The 21,968-nt window shown below is 37.5% G+C and overlaps 1 protein-coding gene across 1 annotated transcript in view; it reads left to right on the top strand.

Annotated features, from left to right (window-relative positions):
- Positions 1-21,968, top strand: part of ATAD2B (ATPase family, AAA domain containing 2B) — a 183,275-nt gene that overhangs the window by 101,922 nt on the left and 59,385 nt on the right. Inside the window, exons 15-17 of the mRNA XM_023511813.1 lie at positions 2,574-2,885; positions 7,363-7,498; positions 9,991-10,177. Of these exons, the coding sequence (XP_023367581.1) occupies positions 2,574-2,885; positions 7,363-7,498; positions 9,991-10,177 (635 nt within the window). The remainder of the gene's footprint in view (positions 1-2,573; positions 2,886-7,362; positions 7,499-9,990; positions 10,178-21,968) is intronic.

The following is a 21,968-nucleotide window of genomic DNA, read 5'->3' as shown; positions in this document are numbered from 1 at the left end:
GAAAGAAATGTAATAGTTCTCAGTTTCTTGTGTGTATCAGAATCACTTTTAAAGCTTTCTCAAACAAAAGAAAAGCTTTCTAAAAATATATATTTATTTTCAACCCCCCAGAAGTTTTGATTTACTAAGTTTGTTGTGGGGCTTGGGAATCTGTTTTGTTTTTTTTGTTTGTTTGTTTGTTTTGGTTACATTGTTTATTCATGTTGAGAATTCCAGATATAGACCAGTAATTTTTACTCTCAAGCAAATGTAAAGAATATTTATTTTCTTTTATAGTCTGTTGGTTATGATAGTTCATATAAAAATCTGCTTTATTAAGTGGGATCTTGTTGACAAACTAGAGTAAATTAAGAAAAAATGAGTAATACATTGCAGTTATGTATGTAACTTACATATTATCATGACACATAAATGTTACAGTAACATTTACTACCTAAAATGCTGTTAGTGAATAATTTTCTTTTGCCTTATTGTTACTAAACTTTATTTGTTTAAGTGCTTTTGCACTTAATAGGACCAGATAATATTTTCACAACTGTACATAAGTAGTTTCCTTAAGAAATTGTTTGAGGATGGTGTTTTATTCCATACTCCTGATACGGAGGACAGAATTCACATACTTTTAAATCACATCTTTGGATTACTTTGTTAACTGTTTATAATGTTGAGCCCAGTGTTCCGTAAGTTGTTGAATTAGCATAACAGATCTATATGCTAAAGGAAAATATTTTTTTTTAGGTTTATTCTTTGAGAAATAGAAAATAAAATGAGAAATTAGTGATAAATCTGGTTATTCTGAAGAATTGTTTGGGAGATAGATTTCTGTCATGGGACAGTGTAAATGTTTAATCTGCTTATAGTTTTCTGAATTAAGTTCTTCTAAGTCATATTAAATTTTTCCCTAACCTTGAATAAGTTTTCCTTTATAATCACAATTTTTATGTCAGTATTTAAGTCTTCCATAAGATTGTCGTGAAGGGTAAAAAAATAAATAAACCTGATACTGTTCCTTGAGGAGTTTAGGGTCTGAGGTTCTATAAATTGTTCAAATAGTTCCCCCTGCTGGCATAATTTATAAAAGTGGCCAAATGTTAAGTTTAATTGCTTACATACAGCTGTTTTAAGTTTTTCTCCTTTTCATGACAGAGAACCAAGAGTTCATATGTTTTTGTATCTATTTGATGCTTAGATGAATGAAATGACTTTAAGCACTGAGGGGACTGATGTTGCTTAACTGCATAATCCATTAAATAGGGAAATACATAATATGCCATGTTGGTATGAATCTTGGAACTAGTTTTTCATTTGTTTTAAGCTAAACAAAGGACATAAACGTGGAAAATCACTGGAAACACTTTTCACCCTTATTTCCTTTAATACCTTCAGAACTATCAGAGAGTGATTACAAGTTTAAATTATAATTTTGGAGGTAATTGGATCTTAATTTGCTAGTGGGTTGCCATCAGAGTTGGTAGTAGAATAGCCCTAGTCTTGAAGTTTCTGTTTATGTCCACTTTGCACTATATTGGATGTGTTTAGATGTTAATAATATTAGAAAAAATAGCTTGTAGGTAAGCATAATGTCGTGAGGATTAACCTAATGATTTGGAATATTGATGAAGGATTAAAATAAAGCTATTATCCTTTTAGAACTTCCCCACCCAGCATGGTGACTCATGTCTGTAATCCTAGCACTTTGGGAAGCTGAGGTGGCAGGATTGCCTGAGGTCAGAAGTTCGAGACCAACCTGAGCAAAATAGTGAGACCCCATTTCTCAAAAATAGTAAAATTAGCCAGGCATGTTGGCATATACCTATAGTTACAGTTATTCTGTAAGCTGAGGCAGGAGGATAGCTTGGGCCCAGGAGTTGGAGGTTGTGGTAAGCTCTAATGATGCTAGTGCATTCTAGCCCAGTAAAAAACCAAAACCAAAAATAAAATAAAACAAAGGAAACTGTATATAAAGAAAACTAAAACCCAGCTCAGCACCTGTAACACAGCTGGTGGTTACAGCGCCAGCCATATACACCGAGGGTGGCGGATTCAAACCTGGCCTGGGCCAGCTAAACAGCTGCAACAACAACAAAAATAGCCGGGCATTGTGGCAGGCACCTATAGTCCCAGCTACTTGGGAGGCTGAGGCAAGAGAATGGCTTAAGTCCAAGAGTTTGAGGTTGCTGTGAGTTGTGTTGCCACTGGACTCTACTGAGGGTGACATAGTGAGACTCCATCTCAAAAAAGAAAAAAGAAAAACTCAAACCCAAACTTTTTGTGAAGAAAGTCGAACATTGTAATCAGTGGTTTTGACACATAATATGTGGCTTGTATTGTTTTCATATTGTTAGCTCGTGTTTTGTTAATTTAAAATATTTAAAACATTTTTAGTTTTAATAAGTATTTAGCCCTTTAATACTTTTGTTAGGTTATTTTAAATTGTCAGTTTTCATTTTATGATAAAATTACATATGATTACTGATTATTACTTTAGATAAAGATGTGTCTATTCACAGAACATAGTTGGTGGATGGAAAAATGAACTTAACCTTTGTTATCCTTCTCCTTTTGTGTATTAGGCTATTGTGGAGCTGATATAAAGGCCCTGTGCACTGAAGCTGCCCTTATTGCCCTGCGGAGGCGTTATCCCCAGATCTATGCTAGTAGTCATAAACTGCAGCTGGATGTTTCCTCAATAGTGCTCAGTGCCCAGGATTTTTACCATGCAATGCAGAATATTGTGCCTGCTTCCCAACGTGCTGTGATGTCTTCGGGACATGCATTATCCCCCATTATAAGGCCACTGCTGGAAAGAAGCTTCAACAACATTCTAGCAGTCTTGCAAAAAGTGTTTCCTCATGCTGAAATTAGCCAGAGTGACAAGAAAGAAGGTAAGATTATAAACTTTTTCATATTGTTAAAATAAAACAAATATAGGCACAAATAGTTTCTTCATAAGATTATTTGTCACTCTTATATTTACCACAAATATATAAAATAAATCTATTTCACTTACTACTGTGTATTCAGGCTTGGCATATTATCTGGCATAAAGTAGTTACCTGGTGAATATTTGAAAAATGAACAAATGAATTGTTCACTCTTGAGACATTCTGACCTTCTTAATGTAGGACTGTTGTTATTTTTAGAATATTGGCTATAGTAATAGCTTAAGTTGGCTTGGTGCCCATAGCTCAGTGAGAAGGGCGCCAGCCACATACACTGAGGCTGGCAGGTTTGAGCCTGGCCCGGGCCTGTTAAGCAACAGTGATAACTGCAACCCAAAAATAGCTGGGAGTTGTGGCAGGCGTATGTAGTCCCAGCTACTCAGGAGGCCGAGCAAGAGAATTACTTAAGTCCAAGAGTTTGAGGTTGTTGTGAACTGTGACACTGCAGCACTCAACTGAGGGCGACATAGACTCTGTCTCAAAAAAAAAAAAAAAATTGTGGGCAGCGCCTGTGGCTCATTGGGCAGGGCGCCAGTCCCATATACTGAGGGTGGTGGGTTCAAACCTGGCCCTGGCCAAACCACAACAAAAAAATAGCTGGGGGTTGTGGCGGGCACCTGTAGTCTCAGATGCTCGAGAGGCTAAGGCAAGAGAATCACCTAAGCCCAAGAACTGGAGGTTGCTGTGAGCATTGTGGCACTGTCACGGCACTCTACTGAGGGCGAGAAAGTGAGACTCTGTCTCAAAAAAAAAGAAAAAAAAATGCTTACGTTTATATTATAATGCAATATATTTACATTTGTTCATACATTCATTTATTAATCCTCATAACAGTACCTTTGGATAAGTATTTTTAGTATATATAAGAGGAGACTAGGAGACTTAGGCTGTTAATTTATCAAATGTTACTCATTAAGTTCTGGGGCCTGCCCTAACCCAGGAGCCTGCTCCAGTACTGTTGCTTTTACCTATGTTGCTATATTGCCTTTCTGGATTCAACTCATCAAGTATATCTTGTACTATGTACTGTGCTATGTTGATGGGAGTGTAAGCTATCGGTAGGGGAGTGAATAAGAACCTGTGTACAGGGCAGCGCCTGTGGCTCAAATGAGTAGGGCACCAGCCCCATATGCTGGAGGTGGCAAGTTCAAATCTAGTCCCAGCCAAAAAACCAACCAACCATCCAAACAAACAAAAAAGCCTTTTTTGGGTGGCACCTGTGGCTCAAGGGACTAGGGCACCGGCTCCATATACCGGAGGTGGTGAGTTTAAACCTGGCCCTGGCCAAAAACTGCAGAAAAAAAAAAAGAACCTGTGTACAAGGTCTTGAATTCTGTCAGGCCTCAAGATTGTAGTTTGGTCCTGAGATAAACTAGAACACTACCTTTAAAAACATCACTCACTGGAAAAAATTTAAAATTTAGGTTGAAATCAAACTAAGGAGCATGAACTTTGCAAGGAAGGTAATGTCTTTTTTTTTTTTTTTTTTGCAGTTTTTGGCCGGGGCTGGGTTTGAACCCACCACCTCTGGTATATGGGGCCAGTGCTCTACTTCTTTGAGTCACAGGCACAGCCCTTTTTGTTTTTGTTTTTGTTTTTGTTTTTGTTTTTTCTTTTTTTTTTGAGGCAGAGTTTCACTTTGTTGCCCTTGGTAGAGTGCCATGGCGTCACACAGCTCACAGCAACATCCAACTACTGAGCTTAAGCGATTCTTTTGCCTCAGCCTCCTGAGTAGCTAGGACTACAGGCGCCCGCCACAACGCCTGGCTATTTTTTGGTTGCAGTTCGGCTGGGGTTGGGTTTGAACCCGCTACACTTGGTATATGGGGCCAGCACCCTACTCACTGAGCCACAGGCACCGCCCTGTTTTTTCTTTTTTTATTAAATCATAGCTGTGTACATTAATGCAATCATGGGGTGCAATGTGCTGGTTTTATATACCATTTGAAATATTTTCATTAAACTGGTTAACATAGGCCTTCACCGCATTTTCTTAGTTATTATGTTAAGGCATTTATACTCTGCACTTAGTGAATTTAATCTTTTTTTAAGACAGTGTCTTGCTTTGTTATCGGGGCTAGAGTGCAGTGGTGTCTTCATGTCTCATTGCAACCCCAAACTCCTGGGCCAGGAATCCTCCTACCTCAGCCTCCTTGTAACTGGGACTATAGGCATGCACCACCACACCTAGCTCATTTTTCTACTTTTTTTTTTTTTTTAAATAGAGACAGGGTCTTGCACTTGCTCAGGCTGGTCTCAAACTCCTGGCTCAAACAGACTTCCTGCATTGACCTCCACTGAAGGTGTTAGGATTATAGGCATGAGCCACTGCACCTGGCCAATGTCTTTTGATTGTCTTAATTTCCTCAGATCCTAGCACCTTATGTGGAATGTAGTCTGTACCAAATAGAAAATATTACTTAATGAATTTTGCTGTCATTATGAATATATTTTTCAGAAGCTAATTTGTTAGTGACAGACTTACATGAAGTACTACATGGATTACTTGATTTCTTAAATTTAGCAGATTAGGGAAAGGAACAAATATTTCACTAAGTAGCTATGAGCCAGACACTATGCTATGATTTGTATATTTCTTATTCCTGATTTTCTGAAGTAGGAATGTGTATCTTTCCACAAAATTTCTCAAAAAACTTAGCTTTACCTGTAATCCTAGTACTCTGGGAGGGTGAAGTGGGTGGATTGCCTCAGCTCGTGAGTTTGAGACCAGCCTTAGCAAGTGCGAGACCCCCTCCCTAAAAATAGCCAGGTGTTGTAGTGGGTGCCTGTAGTCTCAGCTAATTGGGAGTCTGAGGCAAGAGGATCGTTTGAGCCTAAGACTTTGAGGTTGCTGTGAGCTATGATGTCACCTCACTCTACTGAGGGTGAAAAAGTGAGACTCTGTCTCAAAAACACCCCCAAAAGAAACAAAAAAAATTATAAAAACCTATACCTTTTCTTCTGAGAGATTATGAAAGCCTTTTTTCTCCATTTGTGAATCTCCATTTTAAGGCACTATTGTCTATTTTCTTATAATGTTTTTCCATAAATATAAAGTATGCTTTAGTTCTTTTTATTTTTTTATTTTTTGAGACAGAGTGTCAAGCTATTACCCTGGGTAGAGTGCTGTGACATCACAGCTCACAGCAACCTCCAACTCTTGGACTTAAGCCTCTTGCCTCAGCCTTTCAAGTAGCCGCCACAACACCCGGCTATTTTTTTTGTAGTTGTCATGGTTGTTTGGCAGGCCCAGGCTGGATTCGAACCTGCCAGCTCCAGTGTACTTGGCTGGCGCCCTAGCCGCTGAGCTATAGGCGCTGAGCTTATTTTATTTTTAGAGACAAAGTCTTAACTCTTTCACTCTGGGCAGAGTGCTGTGGTATCATCATGGCTCATGACAACCTCAAACTTGAACTCAAGAGATCCTCTTGCCTCAGCTGCCCAAGTAGCTGGTACTACAGGCACCTGCTACAATGTCAGCTGTTTTTAGGGAGTGAAGAATCTCACTTTTGCTCAGGCTGGTCTCTAACTTCTGAGTTCAGGCAATCCACCCACCTTTCCCTCCTAGAGTGCTAGGATTACAGGTGTGAGTTACTGTGCCAGGCTGGAATGTTTTAGTTCTGATCAGTGAATCTAGATAATAAGAATTAGTGGAGAAAAGAAATCAAGTTTATTTGATTATTAATAATTGCTTTTTAGTTATTTAGTCATTATTCTGGCTTGTTTTGGCTTTTAATATTTTTTTCTTAGACAAGTAGCCTTTCATTGCAAATGAAATTATCGTTCTTAAAGTCTCAGTTATTTTCTAGATTATTTTTTATTTAATTAGATTTAGTGGGTATAAGTGATTTTTTTTACATGGATGAATTGTATAATGCCGACATGAGTGCTTTTAGTGTACCCTTCACCAGAGTTGTATACATTGTACCCAGCAGCAGATTTTTAAAATATTAGTTGCATTATTTTAGAAAGCATCTATTTTTTTCTTGGTTTGTTTTGGAAGGGTATGATTTCTTTTAATCTTAATTCTTACTCATACCCGCCAAACATGTAGCATTGCTTTTTATCAAATGAATTGTCACTTGCAATAGACATGTATGAAGTATAGCTGTTCATACTTTAGGTGTTAGTTGAGGTAAGGTTTTAAACCAGTGGTTCTCAACCTTCCTAATGCCACGAACCTTTAATACAATCCAAAGGGGTTGCGACCCACAAGTTGAGAACTGCTGTTTTAAGCATTGCACTCTGAGTAGGGGTTTTAGCTCCAGTTAGTAGTTAGTTCAGGGAATAGTAATCTGACAGATAATTTATTAGTTAGTGCCACTGATTTTTAACGCAATTTGCTTTCGCTTTGGTAGGGAAAGGAACTTCCATTAAATGACTCATAACCCATCTGGTTATCTTTTCTTTTTTGGAACAGATATAGAAACTCTAATTTTAGATGATAGTGAAGATGAAAATGCTTTATCAATTTTTGAGACCAGTTGTCACTCAGGATCACCAAAGAAACAGTCATCAGCTGCTGCTATACACAAACCCTACCTTCATTTTACAATGTGAGTAATTTATATTGAATTTCTTTCAATTTAGTGTGAGGTTTTGATACTTTAATAGTTAGAATTATAGTATATTTTTACTTATGGTTATAATCTGGAGGACTTTGTTTTTCTGTTGTTTAGACACAATTCTGGAAAACATGTTATTATGTATGCTTTTTGTATAGTGATGGTTGGTTAACACTTAAGTTCTTTTTCCCCAAGTAAAAGAATCTTGTGTGCTTGTTTATTTTTTTAAAAGTGATTGTGTGGGCCGGGCATGGTGGATCACGCCTGTAATCCCAGCGCTCTGGGAGGCCAAGGTGGGTGGATTGCCCTGAGCTCAGAGGTTTGAGACCAGCCTGAGCCAGAGTGAGACCCTGTCTCCACAAAAAAAATAGCCGGGCGTTGTAGTGGGCGCCTGTAGTCCCAGCTACTTGGGAGGCTGAGGCAAGAGAATTGCTTAAGCCCAAGAGTTAGAGGTTGCTGTGAGCTATGATGCTACGGCATTGTACCAAGGGCCACAAAGTTAGACTTTGTCTCAATTTAAAAAAAAATAAATAAATAAATAAAAGAAAAAAAGAAAATTAAAAAAACATCAAACTAAGACAATTGAAAGACAGTTGAAAGCAAAATTAAAAAACAAAACAAAATAAAATAGTGATTGTGTGATTTTGTGTGTGTGTGTGTGTACGTGTTTAGAGATGTGGAAAGGATTATCCTTAGAAAATCAACCCTTGGGTCCCAATTTCATTGCTTTTTATTTGAAGTAAAATTTACAGAAATGAAATATTTACCATAATGCCCAGTACTTTAATTTATAATAATTATCAGACGATAACTTTAGACTCTAAGGCTACTAAAGAGATTTTGAATTAGAAATTGTCAGTAAGTAAGCAAATAACTTTTTTTTGTTGCTTTGAGACAGAGTTTCGCTTTGTTCTCAGTAGAGTGCCATGGCATCACAGCTCATAGCAACTTCAGATCCTTGGGCTCAAGTGATTCTCTTGCCTCAGCCTCCCATGTAGCTGGGACTACAGATGCCTGCCACAATGCCTGGCTAGTTTTAGAGATGAGGTCTTGCTCTGACTCAGGCTTGTCTTGAACTCGTTTGCTCAGGCAATTCACCCACCATACCTCGGCCTCCCAGAGTGCTAGGATTATAGGCATGAGCCACCACACCTGGTCTATGCCTGGCTTATATTACTTAGCATAATATATTCCAGTCCCACCCATGTTGAGGCCAAATCAAAAGGCCTCAAATAACCTTTTGATTTTCTAAAAACCTCATTGGTCTACACTTCTGTAATTTGGATTTTTATGATTTTTCAATACATTTTACTTTTTACCATCTTATGTTAAAGCATCTTTTGTTGTGCACTATAATGGGTAAACACTTATAGTGCCAATGTAATTTTAAACTAAGAGAACAAATAGTTTTCAAATACTGACACCATCTTTACTTGCATTTACATAATTAACAACATAGGTGAAGGGCCTTAATGCTCCAGTTGGGTAGGTCTAATAGGATGTTTGTTAGAAGAGACGGTGTTATGTGTACTTTTAAGTAATTTTTTTAAAGCTATAATTTGAACAAATTTAAGTCTTTAATTTGAAGTTTCCTGGTGTTGATTTTGAAATGTTGGCTTAATTATTTGTATTGATAACCTTTTCTTGTTTTTCATTTTAAAAATGAGGCTGAATTACTTTCTTTTCTTGTTTCTTCATGTGTTCTTTAATAGCAAGCTGTTCCGTTTGGAAGGTTTCTCTTCTTCTCCAGATTTTTTCTTTCTTTCTTTCTTTCTTTTTTTTTTGCAGTTTTTGACCAGAGCCGGGTTCTGAACCCACCACCTCCGGTATATAGGGCGCTCCTTTGAGCCATAGGCGCCGCCTCTCCAGATTTTTTCTTTCATGTTCTGAGGGAGTGTGGTTTAGACTATCCTAGCATTTTACAGATCTGTTTTACAGTTGTGGGAAAGCCACCTGGCTAGGCTGTTTTTGTATGGGTATTTGTTCGTATGTGCATGTGTGTTTGAAAGTTTTAATTGTTTGAATTGGAATTATGTAAATTAATAATTTTTATTAAGAATATTCTCTGCTGTTCTTGTTAACATGTGACACTCCCCTGGCTCATTTTGTTTTAGCTTTTCTGAAAGAATTGATTTAATTTTAGCTTTCTTTGTATAAACTTTTCTTTTTCTTTTTTTTTTAAATTAAATCACAGCTGTGTACATTAATGTAATTGTGGGGTGCAATGTGCTAGTTTTACATACAATTTGAAATGCTTTCATCAAACTGGTCAACATAGCCTTCATGGCATTTTCTTAGTTATTGTGTTAAGATATTTATATTCTACATTTAGTAAATTTCACGTGTACCCTTGTAAGATGCATCATAGGTGTGGTCCCACCGATTTGGAAGTACATTCTTTTAATGTAAATATTTTGCTTATGTTTCATAGTGATGTTTGGTATGTGTAGTTTTCAAATCATTATGTCTTACATGTATTACAGGTCACCATATCATCAGCCAACCTCTTACAGGCCACGATTATTGCTGTCTGGAGAACGAGGCTCAGGTCAAACTTCTCACCTTGCTCCAGCAGTTTTGCACACTCTTGAAAGGTTCTCTGTGCATAGATTAGACCTCCCAGCACTTTATTCAGTTAGTGCCAAAACACCTGAAGAATCGTGTGCACAGGTAGGTTTGTACCTTATCAGAGTACTCCCAACTTTCTTACTGCTTGTGTCTTGGTAGTAGTGTGTTGTGTTTACAGATAGGATTTTTTTCAATGAACAGTCACATGAATATTTATTTTTTATTGGTTATTTATAAGCATTCTACTATTAGTGCAAAAGATCCTTTTGATGTATAGTAATTTTTAAGGTGATCTCATTATTTTTCTCATGATCTTTCCTTACTTGTAATACTCTGTTTCTTCAAACATAATAGAACAGTGGTTCTCAACCTTCCTAATCCTGCGACCCTTTAATACAGTTCCTGTGGGTCGTGACCCATAGGTTGAGAACCACTGTTATAGAAAGTAAGTTTCTATTGCCTTTCTCTGACCCTCTTTTCAAATTGTTCTAGATGTCTCAGAGCAGTGCTCGACTTCTCTCTTTACTTAATAGCCCTATCATAGGAAGGAAGATGATACCCAATTTGAGATATCACGATTTAATATTAATATAGAATAGTGATATCAATATAAAAATTAGGAATTTTTTTAATAACTGATTTGATTTGATACTCAACTATTTTATATTTGCTGGTTTGTGAAGCAAAGTTCTAGTGGGGCAGTGTCTATGTTTCTTGAGGTTTTTGTACATAACCATGCATATAAGTGTGTCATGTTGGAAATAGGGATGAGGGGAATATGTTTTTTGAACCGAGGGACCATGTCTGAACCATTTATGTAGCTGACACAGTGTCTGATGCATAGTAAGTGCTCATTAAATGTTTTAATAATGTGAGAAATCTAATATAAGAAAATTAGAGAAGAATGCCACTTTGTCCTTGGGAATTTAGCCTACTTTTAGTTTAGATAACTGGAGTGATAATACTAAAGACATATATAGTTTTGTTGGCTTTCTTCAGGGACATTTAAAAAATACTTAATACATATTCTGTAATTATCTAATTGAAAATCATTGTCTACATCATAATAAGAAATATGTATTTTTTTTTTTTTTTTTGAGACACAGTCCCAAGCTGTCACCTGGGTAGAGTGCTGTAGTATCACAGCTCACAGCAACCTTAAACTCTTGGGCTGAGGTGATTCTCTTGCCTCAGCCTCCCGAATAGCTGGGACTACAGGTGCCCGCCACAACAACTGGCTATTTTTTGTTATAGTTGTTACTGTTGTTTAGCAGGCCCAGGCCGGGTTTGAACTCACCAGCCCCTGTGTATGTGGCTGGTGCCCTAACCACTGAACATGGGCACCGAACCAAGAAATATGTGTTTTTAAAGGAGTTCATAGCACTGTCAATTTAATTTCAGTGTTACAGTACTCTGGATATAAACACCCTACCAACATGTACCTACTTTTAAAGCCCTGTTTAAAGGTTTCTTTCCACCACCAACACCCTCCCACCCTCCCACCCTCCCATCCCTCCAACAAAAAGCTGTATACTAGTATTTTGCCACTCGTTTGATACATTTAACTTATCCTGGCTGTGTTTTCACTCATGTTGATTTATCTGTTTGGTTATATTTTTCCTTTGTAGTGAGGTGAAATTATTGCAAGTTGTATGCAAGTAAGGGAAATATTAAGTATCAGTTAAAATAAACCCAAACGATTTACTGGGAAAATATAAATTAAAATTGACCCCAGAGAAGAGAGAATCTAGACAATGACCATGGAAGAGGAAATTGAACAAGTGTCTTTTTTTATTTTTTTTTTTTTTTTTTTTGAGACAGAGCCTCAAGCTATCCCCCTGGGTAGAGTGCTGTGGCTTCACAGCTCACAGCAACCTCCAACTCCTGGGCTCAAGCGAGTCTCCTGCCTCCGCCTCCCAAGTAGCTGGGACCATAGGCACCCACCACAACGCCCAGCTATTTTTTGGTTGCAGCCATCATTGTTGTTTGGTGGGTCCGGGCTGGATTCAAACCTGCCACCTTAGGTGTATGTGGCTGGCGCCTTAGCCACTTGAGCCACAGGCGCTGAGCCTAAACAAGTGTCTTAAAAGCACCAAACTTAGGTGGTTTCACAAGTGAGTTATTTCATTCTTAAAAGATCATTTTGATACTAGTTAAACTGTTTCAAAGCATAGGAAAGCTACAAAATCCTCAATAATAGCAATATCAAACCTTTCAAAGAAATGCAAAGAGATTTGTAGATTAATCTCACTTAGGTGAGATCATAAATTCCTACAAATAGAATCTAGCACCATCTCCAAAGACTAATAGACCGTGTTTCCCCGAAAATAAGACACTGTCTCATATTTATTTTTTCTCAAGAAGATACACTGAGGCTTATTTTCAGAGGATATCTTATTTTTATTAAGTATAATACAACAATCTACATTTATTCAAACACGATTAAATCATCTTCTGCAACCTGACGGGGGAGCCGACCTTGTTGGTGAGGCTGGCGCTAGTGATGCGTGAACTTCTTTCCCTTAGCTGTTGGCACATGCGCAATAGGATGCCTGCGACCGCGGTTACACGCACCCGTGCAAGTGCGAACTGCTCGGAGAAAGGAGCTGTGGCAGATAAAAAGGTATTCCAGTCTTCCTTACGGCTCCACGCCAAAATGCATGGCGTGGCTATGTAGATATGCTGCATAGCCACGCCCACCACATCTTTTTTTTTGCTTTTGGCTGGGGCTGGGTTTGAACTCGCCACCTCTGGCATATGGGGCTGGCGCCCTACTCCTTGAGCCACAGGCACCACCCACCACCACTAGGTCTTATTACGGGGTAGGGCTTATATTTAACAAATGCATAGAAATTCCGCTAGGGGTTATTTTTTGGGTAGGTCTTATTTTCAGGGAAACACAGTACCATTATTAGGGCATGTGCGATTGATTTAGTTAGACATTGAGAAGTATAAATATTAGGATGCCTTTAAGTAATAAATATTTGCCCATGATATGATTGATGTAGAAAACTTACAGTGTCAGCTAAAAAATTATTAGGGACAATAAAAGGATTATGCAAGTTAGTATTCTAAAATTGATAGTGTTCTTTTATACAAACTGTAGCAATTGAGAAACATACTGGAAGAAGAGATCACATTTAAAATAGCAGCTAAATTTACGTAGGAATTAACTGAAACAATTAATGTATAGGGCTTACAAGAAAAAAGCTAAAATTCACTTGGGAGGACTTTTGAATAAATGAAAGACAGCCTTATTTGTTTATTTCACAGCTAAAGGCTAGAGACTTCTCATCAGGAGTTATCTGTGTCAAAGCCCAGACCTGAGGCCCTCTACCTCTCCTAATATCCCCAATCTTCTCTTGATTAGGAGGAAGAGGGCATCTTTATTACAGAAGGGTAGAATGGGACTATTCTTCCATATTCCCGATGTAATATATCTTTAGGGATTTGACATTTGGCTTTCAAACCAAGCTTATAGACTTTAAAACTTTGTTGTCTGAAACTAAAAGCTTTGCCTTGAGATCTCAGAAGCCTATTTTATAAACTAAAAGCTTAAGAATTTTGTTGTGGGCAGCGCCTGTGGCTCAAGGAGTAGGGCACTGGTCCCATATACCAGAGGTGGCAGGTTCAATCCTGGCCCCAGCCAAAAACTGGAAAAAAAGAAAACAGCAAAAAACCCCAAGAATTTTGTTATTTCAGTCTTCGGATCACCAGCCTATGAAGCAAGAGGTAGAATGTTCTACATAGATGAATTCTAAATATGTTTGATCAGGCAGTTAAACATTTTTTGAGCATGGATCCCTGTATATGACTGTACTTCTAGTGAATATACATAAATATACACATGCATACTACATGTGAATCAGTGGCAAAGCTTAGCTGGTTTCTCTGCCTTAGGTATCAGTTAAATTTAATTTGTCAACATTTTCATCATGGCTTCTCAACTCACATGATTTAGAAATTATTACTGGAGATCCTTGGGTTGGGAGTGAACTGCTGGAGGAACAAGAAAGTTTGGGGATTCAGAATGGGAATATATCAGTGAATACTTCATAGTGCCTTCTGCATAGATGGTACCATGCCTGGCTACAGTATTTGTGGTGACTTTGTACTAATGATTATGTTGTGTTAATCAGAGGTGGAGCTTTAGAGGAAAAAGGGTGCCTTTCTTTAGGTACTCTAAATTCACAGAGACTGGCCATCTCCTGCCGCCTCTGAGCCTGTCAGGTGGATCTGACAAAATGAAAGTGGAAAGGCCACTGTATACAGTAAAAGGCTGTGCACACAAGAGAACACAAAGATTAAACAATAATGGGGTACAAAACAGGAGGGGAGACTAGAGGTTACACGGCCAGGCCCACGCAGACCTTCAGCAGGTAAGCTCTGTAGTCTCGGCCCAATTCAAAGTGCCTGAAATCCCACTGCGGGGCCCTTTTTGCATAGCGCCCTGAAGGTTGCACTTCTAACACCCTTGAGTGTAGGCACCCCAGACCTCTCTTCTCTGGCTTCAGGCATCCTGGGTACTGTGTTCCTCACTCAGGATCCTTGACCCAGCCTTTGAAATGGGCCAGGCCTCAGCTCCCTCCTGTTCTCTGTACCTGGAGGTAGGCCACATTCCCTGGGACTAGTCACTTCCCTTGCAAGAGGATTTGGGGCAGTTTTTTTTTTTTTTTTTTTTTTTTTGAGACAGAGCCTCAAGCTGTCCCCCTGGGCAGAGTGCCGTGGCATTACAGCTCACAGCAACCTCCAACTCCTGGGCTCAAGCGAGTTTCTTGCCTCCGCCTCCCAAGCAGCTGGGACCACAGGCGCCCGCCACAATGCCCGGCTATTTTTTGGTTGCAGCCGTCATTGTTGTTTGGCGGGTCCGGGCTGGGGATTCGAACCCGCCACCTTAGGTGTACGTGGCTGGTGCCTTAGCCGGTTGAGCTATAGGCGCCGAGCCCGGGCAGTTTTTAATAAAGGTGATCTCGTGTCAGGCCCTAACCACAAGTTAGGGATTTTTTTTACCCTACTCTACTTCTTCAATTCAGAGTGTGGACTCAAGTCACATCACACAGATTAAAATCTCAGCTACTTTGCTTTTTAGTTGTGAACTTGGAAACAAGTTGCTTAATTTCTTTGAGCCTTAATTTTCTCATCTATGAAATGGAGATAATAGTGCCACAAGGCTGTTACATGTTATTAAAATAAATTAAATAGGCTTGACATACAGTGCTCACCAAACACCCGTAGCCAGCCTTCCAAAGTGCTGGGATTATAGAGTTGACACCCACACCCAGCCTTGACTCAGGACTTTTACATTCTTCCTAAAGATATGTTAGATACAAGTATTCATATAAGGATATTTATTATGGCATTCTGTATAATTGCCAAACAAAACTTAAAAACACACAGACTGAATATGGGACTGGCTAAAATAAATTATGGCACATCTTGGCATACAAAGTATAAATACCATGAAACCACTAATAAGATTGAGGTAGATTTGCTTGTGCTGATAAAGAAATTTGAAAGAGATATTCGTGAAAAAAGCAAGAATCAGAAAAAAGTTTTAGTAATGGTTGCTTTGGCTTGGGGAGTAGGACTTTGGAATACTAGGGAATGTGCAAATTTTGTCTTTTTAGTTTATGCTCTGCCATACTGTTTGGAAATTTTCATCTTATTTTTACATTTATATTGGACTACATCGAGCATAGTAAAGATAAAAGCACTTTCAAAGAGAAACATTTTCAAAGTGAGAGGAATCTTACTATCTGTAATTTATTGCTAATATTGTGTGCATATTTACAAACATATTACTGGTTTAATATTCATCCCGTGTAGTTAAAGGAACATTTAGGAAGTATTGTAGTAAAGTATATGCTGATGACATTGGAATTCTAGGCTGCTTTCTGATTTTTGCTTGGCATGATTCTGAATTGGCTAAATTTGAATTCTAACTTCATACTTTAATCTTTTTATATTTCTTGGATTTTACTACTTTTTTGTATTGATGGGGAGAATGGAGAAAGATACTGCTTTGAAGTAGAAAACAACAAAAACACATGATGTTTTAATTGTATTCTACTTACTCTAGTACATCAAGACATCTCATCTTCTCACTTTATGTCTAAGAGCTTCCAGGCTAGAAGTAGGGCTTGTTCTTGAGTGACCACCACTTGTATGTCCAATCTGCCAGGACCTGAGTGAGAACTTGTGTTTTAGTGATAGCTGAAATTCAGACTCTTCTGAACACTGGCTGGACACCAGATAGACTGTCTTGGTTAATCCCTGATTATTTCTATCTTAAGTGCATATTTTAAGTTATTTTAAATCCACAAATATAACACTGTCTTTTGTAACAAATTCTCCAAAAAGAGCCTGTTATATGATGATACTGAGAAATTTTTAAATAATTGGTAAAGTCTGGCAAGCTTGGTTATAAGTGGGTTTAAAAGTCTTAGGGAAGAGGAAGCATGAGTCAGGTGCTATAATGCTGGAAAAATTTAAAAAACCCTTCTCTTTTTTTCTATATTTCTTTTTTTTCTTCTTCTTTGCCTTAACCTGTCTTGGGAGCTAGTCCACCTATAGTCTGGGTTGTCTCTGAATGTGGAATATAAGGGTTCAGTCTGTGGCAAGTTATTTTTGCTGGTTTTTCTCTTTTTTCCAGGCTCTAAGATACTTAATATCAATTAATTTGGGCATTTAATAGTGTAACATGCACATGAAAGGCAGTCTTAAAGGGAAGAAGTCTTGGGTGGCACCTGTGGCTCAAGGAGTAGGGCACCGGCCCCATATACCAGAAGTGGTGGGTTCAAACCTGGCCCAGCCAAAAACTGCCAAAAAAAAAAAAAAAAGGGAAAAAGTCTTAGCATTTTAAAAGGGCTTTATTTATATGTGTCATAAGGTAGAAAGTGGTAAGAACCCTACTTGGTATTCTGTATACTGTGGAGACCATGTCTAATTGTATGTCTGTTCTGTAAAACATATATTCTGTTAACAAGCATGTATATGATAGAGCTTCCTTTTCTCCTTCTGTCTGCCTTAGCTATTGATTTTTTTTTTTTTTGAGACAGAGTCTCATTATGTTGCCCTCAGTAGAGTGCTGTAGTATCATAGCTCAAAGCACCTCTAATTCAAGTGATTTTCTTGCCTCAATCCCCAAGTAGCTAGGACTACAGGCACCTTTACAACGCCTGGCTACTTAGCTATTGATTAATACCAGTTGGAGTGAAAAATGGCAAAGGAATTGATGTCTACTCTAGGGCTTTTTTGTTGTTTCTTAAAATTTAGTGTGGATAAGAATCACCTCACTGTATTTACTAAAATTTCTGATTTCCTGGCTTCATACCCACAGATTCTGATTCACTAACTTGGTGATGAGCGCTAGAAATCTTCAGTAAATCACACTGAGATAATAGTACAGGCACTCCCCAGGTTATGGACAGCCTGACTTATGGCATTCTGTGCTTACTAAGTGGGCTCCCAAGGCTCCCTGTAAGGATAATTTAAATTTAAATAATTAAATAATAATTTGGAAACGAGTTTCTTCCTCACTTGTAAACAAATCACACATGTAAACAGTCTGTTGGCACAGCACATTCATGCTGGTGGTAACTCTCATTCTTCATACTGTTGTTATGTATAGCATCACTTTCATCTTAACTTTTTTATTTTGTTAGTCTGTGTTTATTTTTATGACCATGCCTCCAGTGTGAAAATCCACTGCAAGTCTAAGTGAGCCTGCAACAAAGAGAAAGGTGATATAAGGGAAACGAAAATAGAAATAATAAAGCATGTAGAGAAAAGCCTAATGCCATCATTCATTGGGAAAGCATTAGGTTTCAGTCACTCACCTATCAGAAGAATTACAAGGGATAAAGTGAGAGTAATGGAACATGTAAAAGGCAGGCTTCAATGAAAGTGTCATTTATTACTGAGCAGCGTAGTGGATTAATGGTTGAAATGGAAAGATTATTATTTATTTGTTAGAAGATGAAAATAAGTGGAATGTTCCTATTAGCCTCCCATTGATGCAGCATTAAGTGAGTCTTTTGAAATTTTTCCTATCTCCTATGTAAACTTTTTTGTATGAGCTTGTTTTTATGTTCTGTTTGACTTAAAAGAAAAGAGCACAATAGTTTCTGTAACTTATTACAGTACAGTGGTATTATTAGATCATTACACTATTATTATTACCACATATGTACCATTATAGTAGTGTTATTATTAGTACTACCACCATATATATATACACTAGTCATCAGGGATCTGAGTTACATATAAATCTGACCTAAAGACATTCCTGGAATGTATCTCACTCATAACCCAGGACTGCTTGTACTTCAGTTGGTCACTGGATTCTAGTTGGACATATATTACTGAAACAAATGCCGAATTCATAACATAGCTGTGTATGTGCACATGTATGTTGCTGGGCTTTTCATAGTCTTCCAAAGGTTCTGGAAGAAGAATGGAAAAGGGTGAAGATTTATGGTTGCCCCTTAAGTTTACAGTAATTATTAAGCCTCACAACAAGGCAGGAGATGAAGAGACTTATGAATGCTACATTTTACATGTTTAGTGGAGAGTCATGATCAAATTAACTTATACATGGTCTGTCAAAAGCTTCGGAGTGTAGGCATTAGGTTGTATGAATGATTTCATAAGGTCTTTTTTGGTAAAAGAAAGGAATCGTATCTGAAAATCTCAGGGAAAATCCTTCTTGCTTAAGCTACATTAAGGAATTAACATACTTACCTATATGCATACTTGGGATGTTCTTGTGTTTGTGCTGAAGGACTTCTGGTTTTCTCTGTAAGCAGTTAGTGTATATTGGATCCTTTTATGTTTGATCACATGGGTATCTAGGGTTTTCTATAGCAACTTTTTTTTTAGTTGTAACCAAATTAAATCAATCTTGTCTAGATTATATAACACTGATATTCTTGAAGTCCTTGGGAATGAAAATTTCAAAAAAAGAATTTGAGTGATTTAATTTTCATAAAATATTGATTTGTGTTACTGTGATAGTTCATTAACTAGATGTTATAGAGATATTTTATAACAGGCTGATATTCTATGCATGTAAAGAAATTTGCACCTATTTCTTGAATCCTTAACCTTTAGAATCCAGATAGTGCCTTCTTTTCACAGAAACTGCTCAATAAACCTTAGCTAAATGGAATAAAATAAGTGGAATAAAGTGATCAGCAATGGAGTTGTTTATTTTAGTAATTTACGATAGCATGGCACAAGGAATTAAACTTGTGTTTTTTATTTTCTTATTAAAAAACTTTCTTTTAGAGACAGGGTCTTATTCTGTCATGCAGGCTGGAGTGTAGTGGCATAATCACATCACACTGCATTCTCAGACTTCTGGGTTCAAGTGATCCTTCCACCTTAGCCTCCTAGTGTGGAGGACTATAGGCATGAGGCGCCATGCCAGCCAAATTTTTACTTTCGATGAAAATTGAGAATGTTGTCTCAAGATTTTCTTTTACTGGTGTTTTGTCATTTTAGTAATACATTTCTAATACTGTTAAATGACCAAGACAAATTCTAGAAGCTTCTTGATAACAAAGTTTTCATCTTCCCATATAGCCCCTTTTGGGCAAGGGGGAAGCTATACTAGCTTTGAGATTTTTGTTTCATTCAAATTTGTGTTTAAATTTTTCCAATTTCCAATTTTTGAAGAAAATGACTTGTTATGGGGCTATAAATTCTTAATTAAAAAATATACAGCAGTTTATACTATTAGTGCTCCCTTGTTGGCCTTACTTTTGCCTATACCATCTTTAATATTCAGAGGAAGTAGTTTGTGTTTTTTTTTTTTTTTTTTGAAGTAAAGAAAGTTTTAAAAAAATTAAGTGACTGTGATATCTGTGGCAAGAAGGAGGCCAGAAGGAAATGGAGTATATTGTTTTAATAAAGAATCAAAATGAACAGGTCACATACCCTGGTGTTTGTTCATTTTACTTTTGCAAGAGTAGTGGTCATGTCAGAATTATTTTGAAACGGTTGGTTCAGTAATTTGGCCTACTGTCTTTTTTTCTCTATAACAGTTTTTCTGTTTTCTACTACACCTTGCACATCCACCAATCCAAGACACCCTATAGGTGAGTATTTTTCTAGTTTTCAAATGGCATCAGTTGTTCCCAAGACAGTTACCACTTTATTAAACTAGACTTTATTTTTCTACTTTAACTGGTGTTTGATTTCGCAGAATATATTTTACTCCAAAACTTTAACAGTTTTCAGCAAACTGCTGAAGAGCTGTTTCTACATTACAAAAACCCCAATGTGATTAAATTTTCCTTCTATTATTTATACTGTGAGAATTTTTAAGTGCAATTCTCAAACCCGACTTATTATTTTTTTTTAATTTTCATTATAAAAATAGGAATTAGAACAGGATGGTTAAAAGTTTGAAGGAAAGTTTATTTTGATATTCTGAGATAACGTTGGAATAAGGAATTAAAAAAGAAAACTTGCTTTAGTAGTTAAGGATAATTTTCCTCTAAATTCTTAGGAAAAACATTACAAAACTATTCTCTGGATAGTTGTAGCTCATGTAGTTACGTTAATTCTCAATTTGTGTGATTTTACACTCTTGGATCAGAAAGCCTAAGCCTTTTTATTTTTCCATATTCATCCTAGATTTGTCTGATTTTTTTTCTCCATTTAGATTTTCATAGTTTAAAACATTCTACCAAGAAAGATATTTTCCTGAAGGCTTTGGAAATAAAAAATACCTGTATTTTTGATAGGGTCAATAAGATATCCTGTTCAATTTGTTAATTTGGGGAGGATTTAATGAAAGGAAAAAGAAAGAAATAGAGAAAAAATCTCTTTCACAGCTGATGATGTCTGTGTCTAATTCAGCTTTGCAAGTACAGTTAAATCACCGGTAACATTTAGCAACTGGATCTGTGAAACTCTTGTTAACACTTAACCTTTTGTTGCTTTGCCCATCCTCTTTGTTAACTGCTAGATGCTCTCAACACACAGTTCTGGAAAACCTAACCTAGAAGTAGTAGAATGAAAGCCAAATTTTAATTTTTTTTAAAGGCATGTTTTCATATCTCTCATGTGCCCTGGGCATGTGGTAACTTGCATGCTTGAATTAGGTGGTTAGTTTTCTGAGGTTTCTCGGTAAGGTATAGCTGATCAGTCTTTCTCATGTGAACAACTTTCTCTCCCTGCTTATATCTTCCTGGTTTTACCAGCATAGAGTGAGTGATTGGAAGGCAACAAAAGGAGTCAGTCACTATCTTCCACATACCATGCCTGATTAAGGTGGCATGTAATTTAAAAAAAAAAAAAATGCCTCAGTTGCTTTTGTGCTTCTGTGTGGTTCCTTCCTTTGCCGATATTTATGCTTGTTTTTTTCTTATACAAGATCTTTGGGAAAAAATAATCCTTGGATTTCTAACATCCAGGATAGGAGGGTATGTGTTTGTAGAAAAGGTCAAAATTTGAGAGTCCTCGGCTTGGCGCCTGTGGCTCAAGCGGCTAAGGCGCCAGCCACATACACCTAAGGTGGCAGGTTCGAATCCCCATCCCGGGCCTGCCAAACAACAATGATGGCTGCAACCAAAAAGGCGTTGTGGAGGGCGCCTGTAGTCCCAGCTACTTGGGAGGCTGAGGCAGGAGACTCGCTTGAGCCCAGGAGTTGGAGGTTGCTGTGAGCAGTGAAGCCATGGCACTCTACCCAGGGGGACAGCTTGAGGCTCCGTCTCAGAAAAAAAAAAAAAATTTTTGAGAGTCCTGAAGGAGTTGTTCTGGATTGGTGGATATGCAAATATTAAGGAAGGAGCAAATGTTAACTTTTGATGGGAGTAATCATAATAACATCTACATTTTCCCAATTTGGGGGAAAAAAAATCTTGAGCTTCTTTCATCTGGTTTA

This window comes from Otolemur garnettii, unplaced genomic scaffold (assembly GCF_000181295.1).
Source record: "Otolemur garnettii isolate 467f Iridium unplaced genomic scaffold, OtoGar3 scaffold00022, whole genome shotgun sequence".
Classification (NCBI taxonomy): Eukaryota; Metazoa; Chordata; class Mammalia; order Primates; family Galagidae; genus Otolemur; species Otolemur garnettii.
Note: the sequence above shows the minus strand (reverse complement) of the source record. Positions and strands in the feature narration are given on the sequence as shown.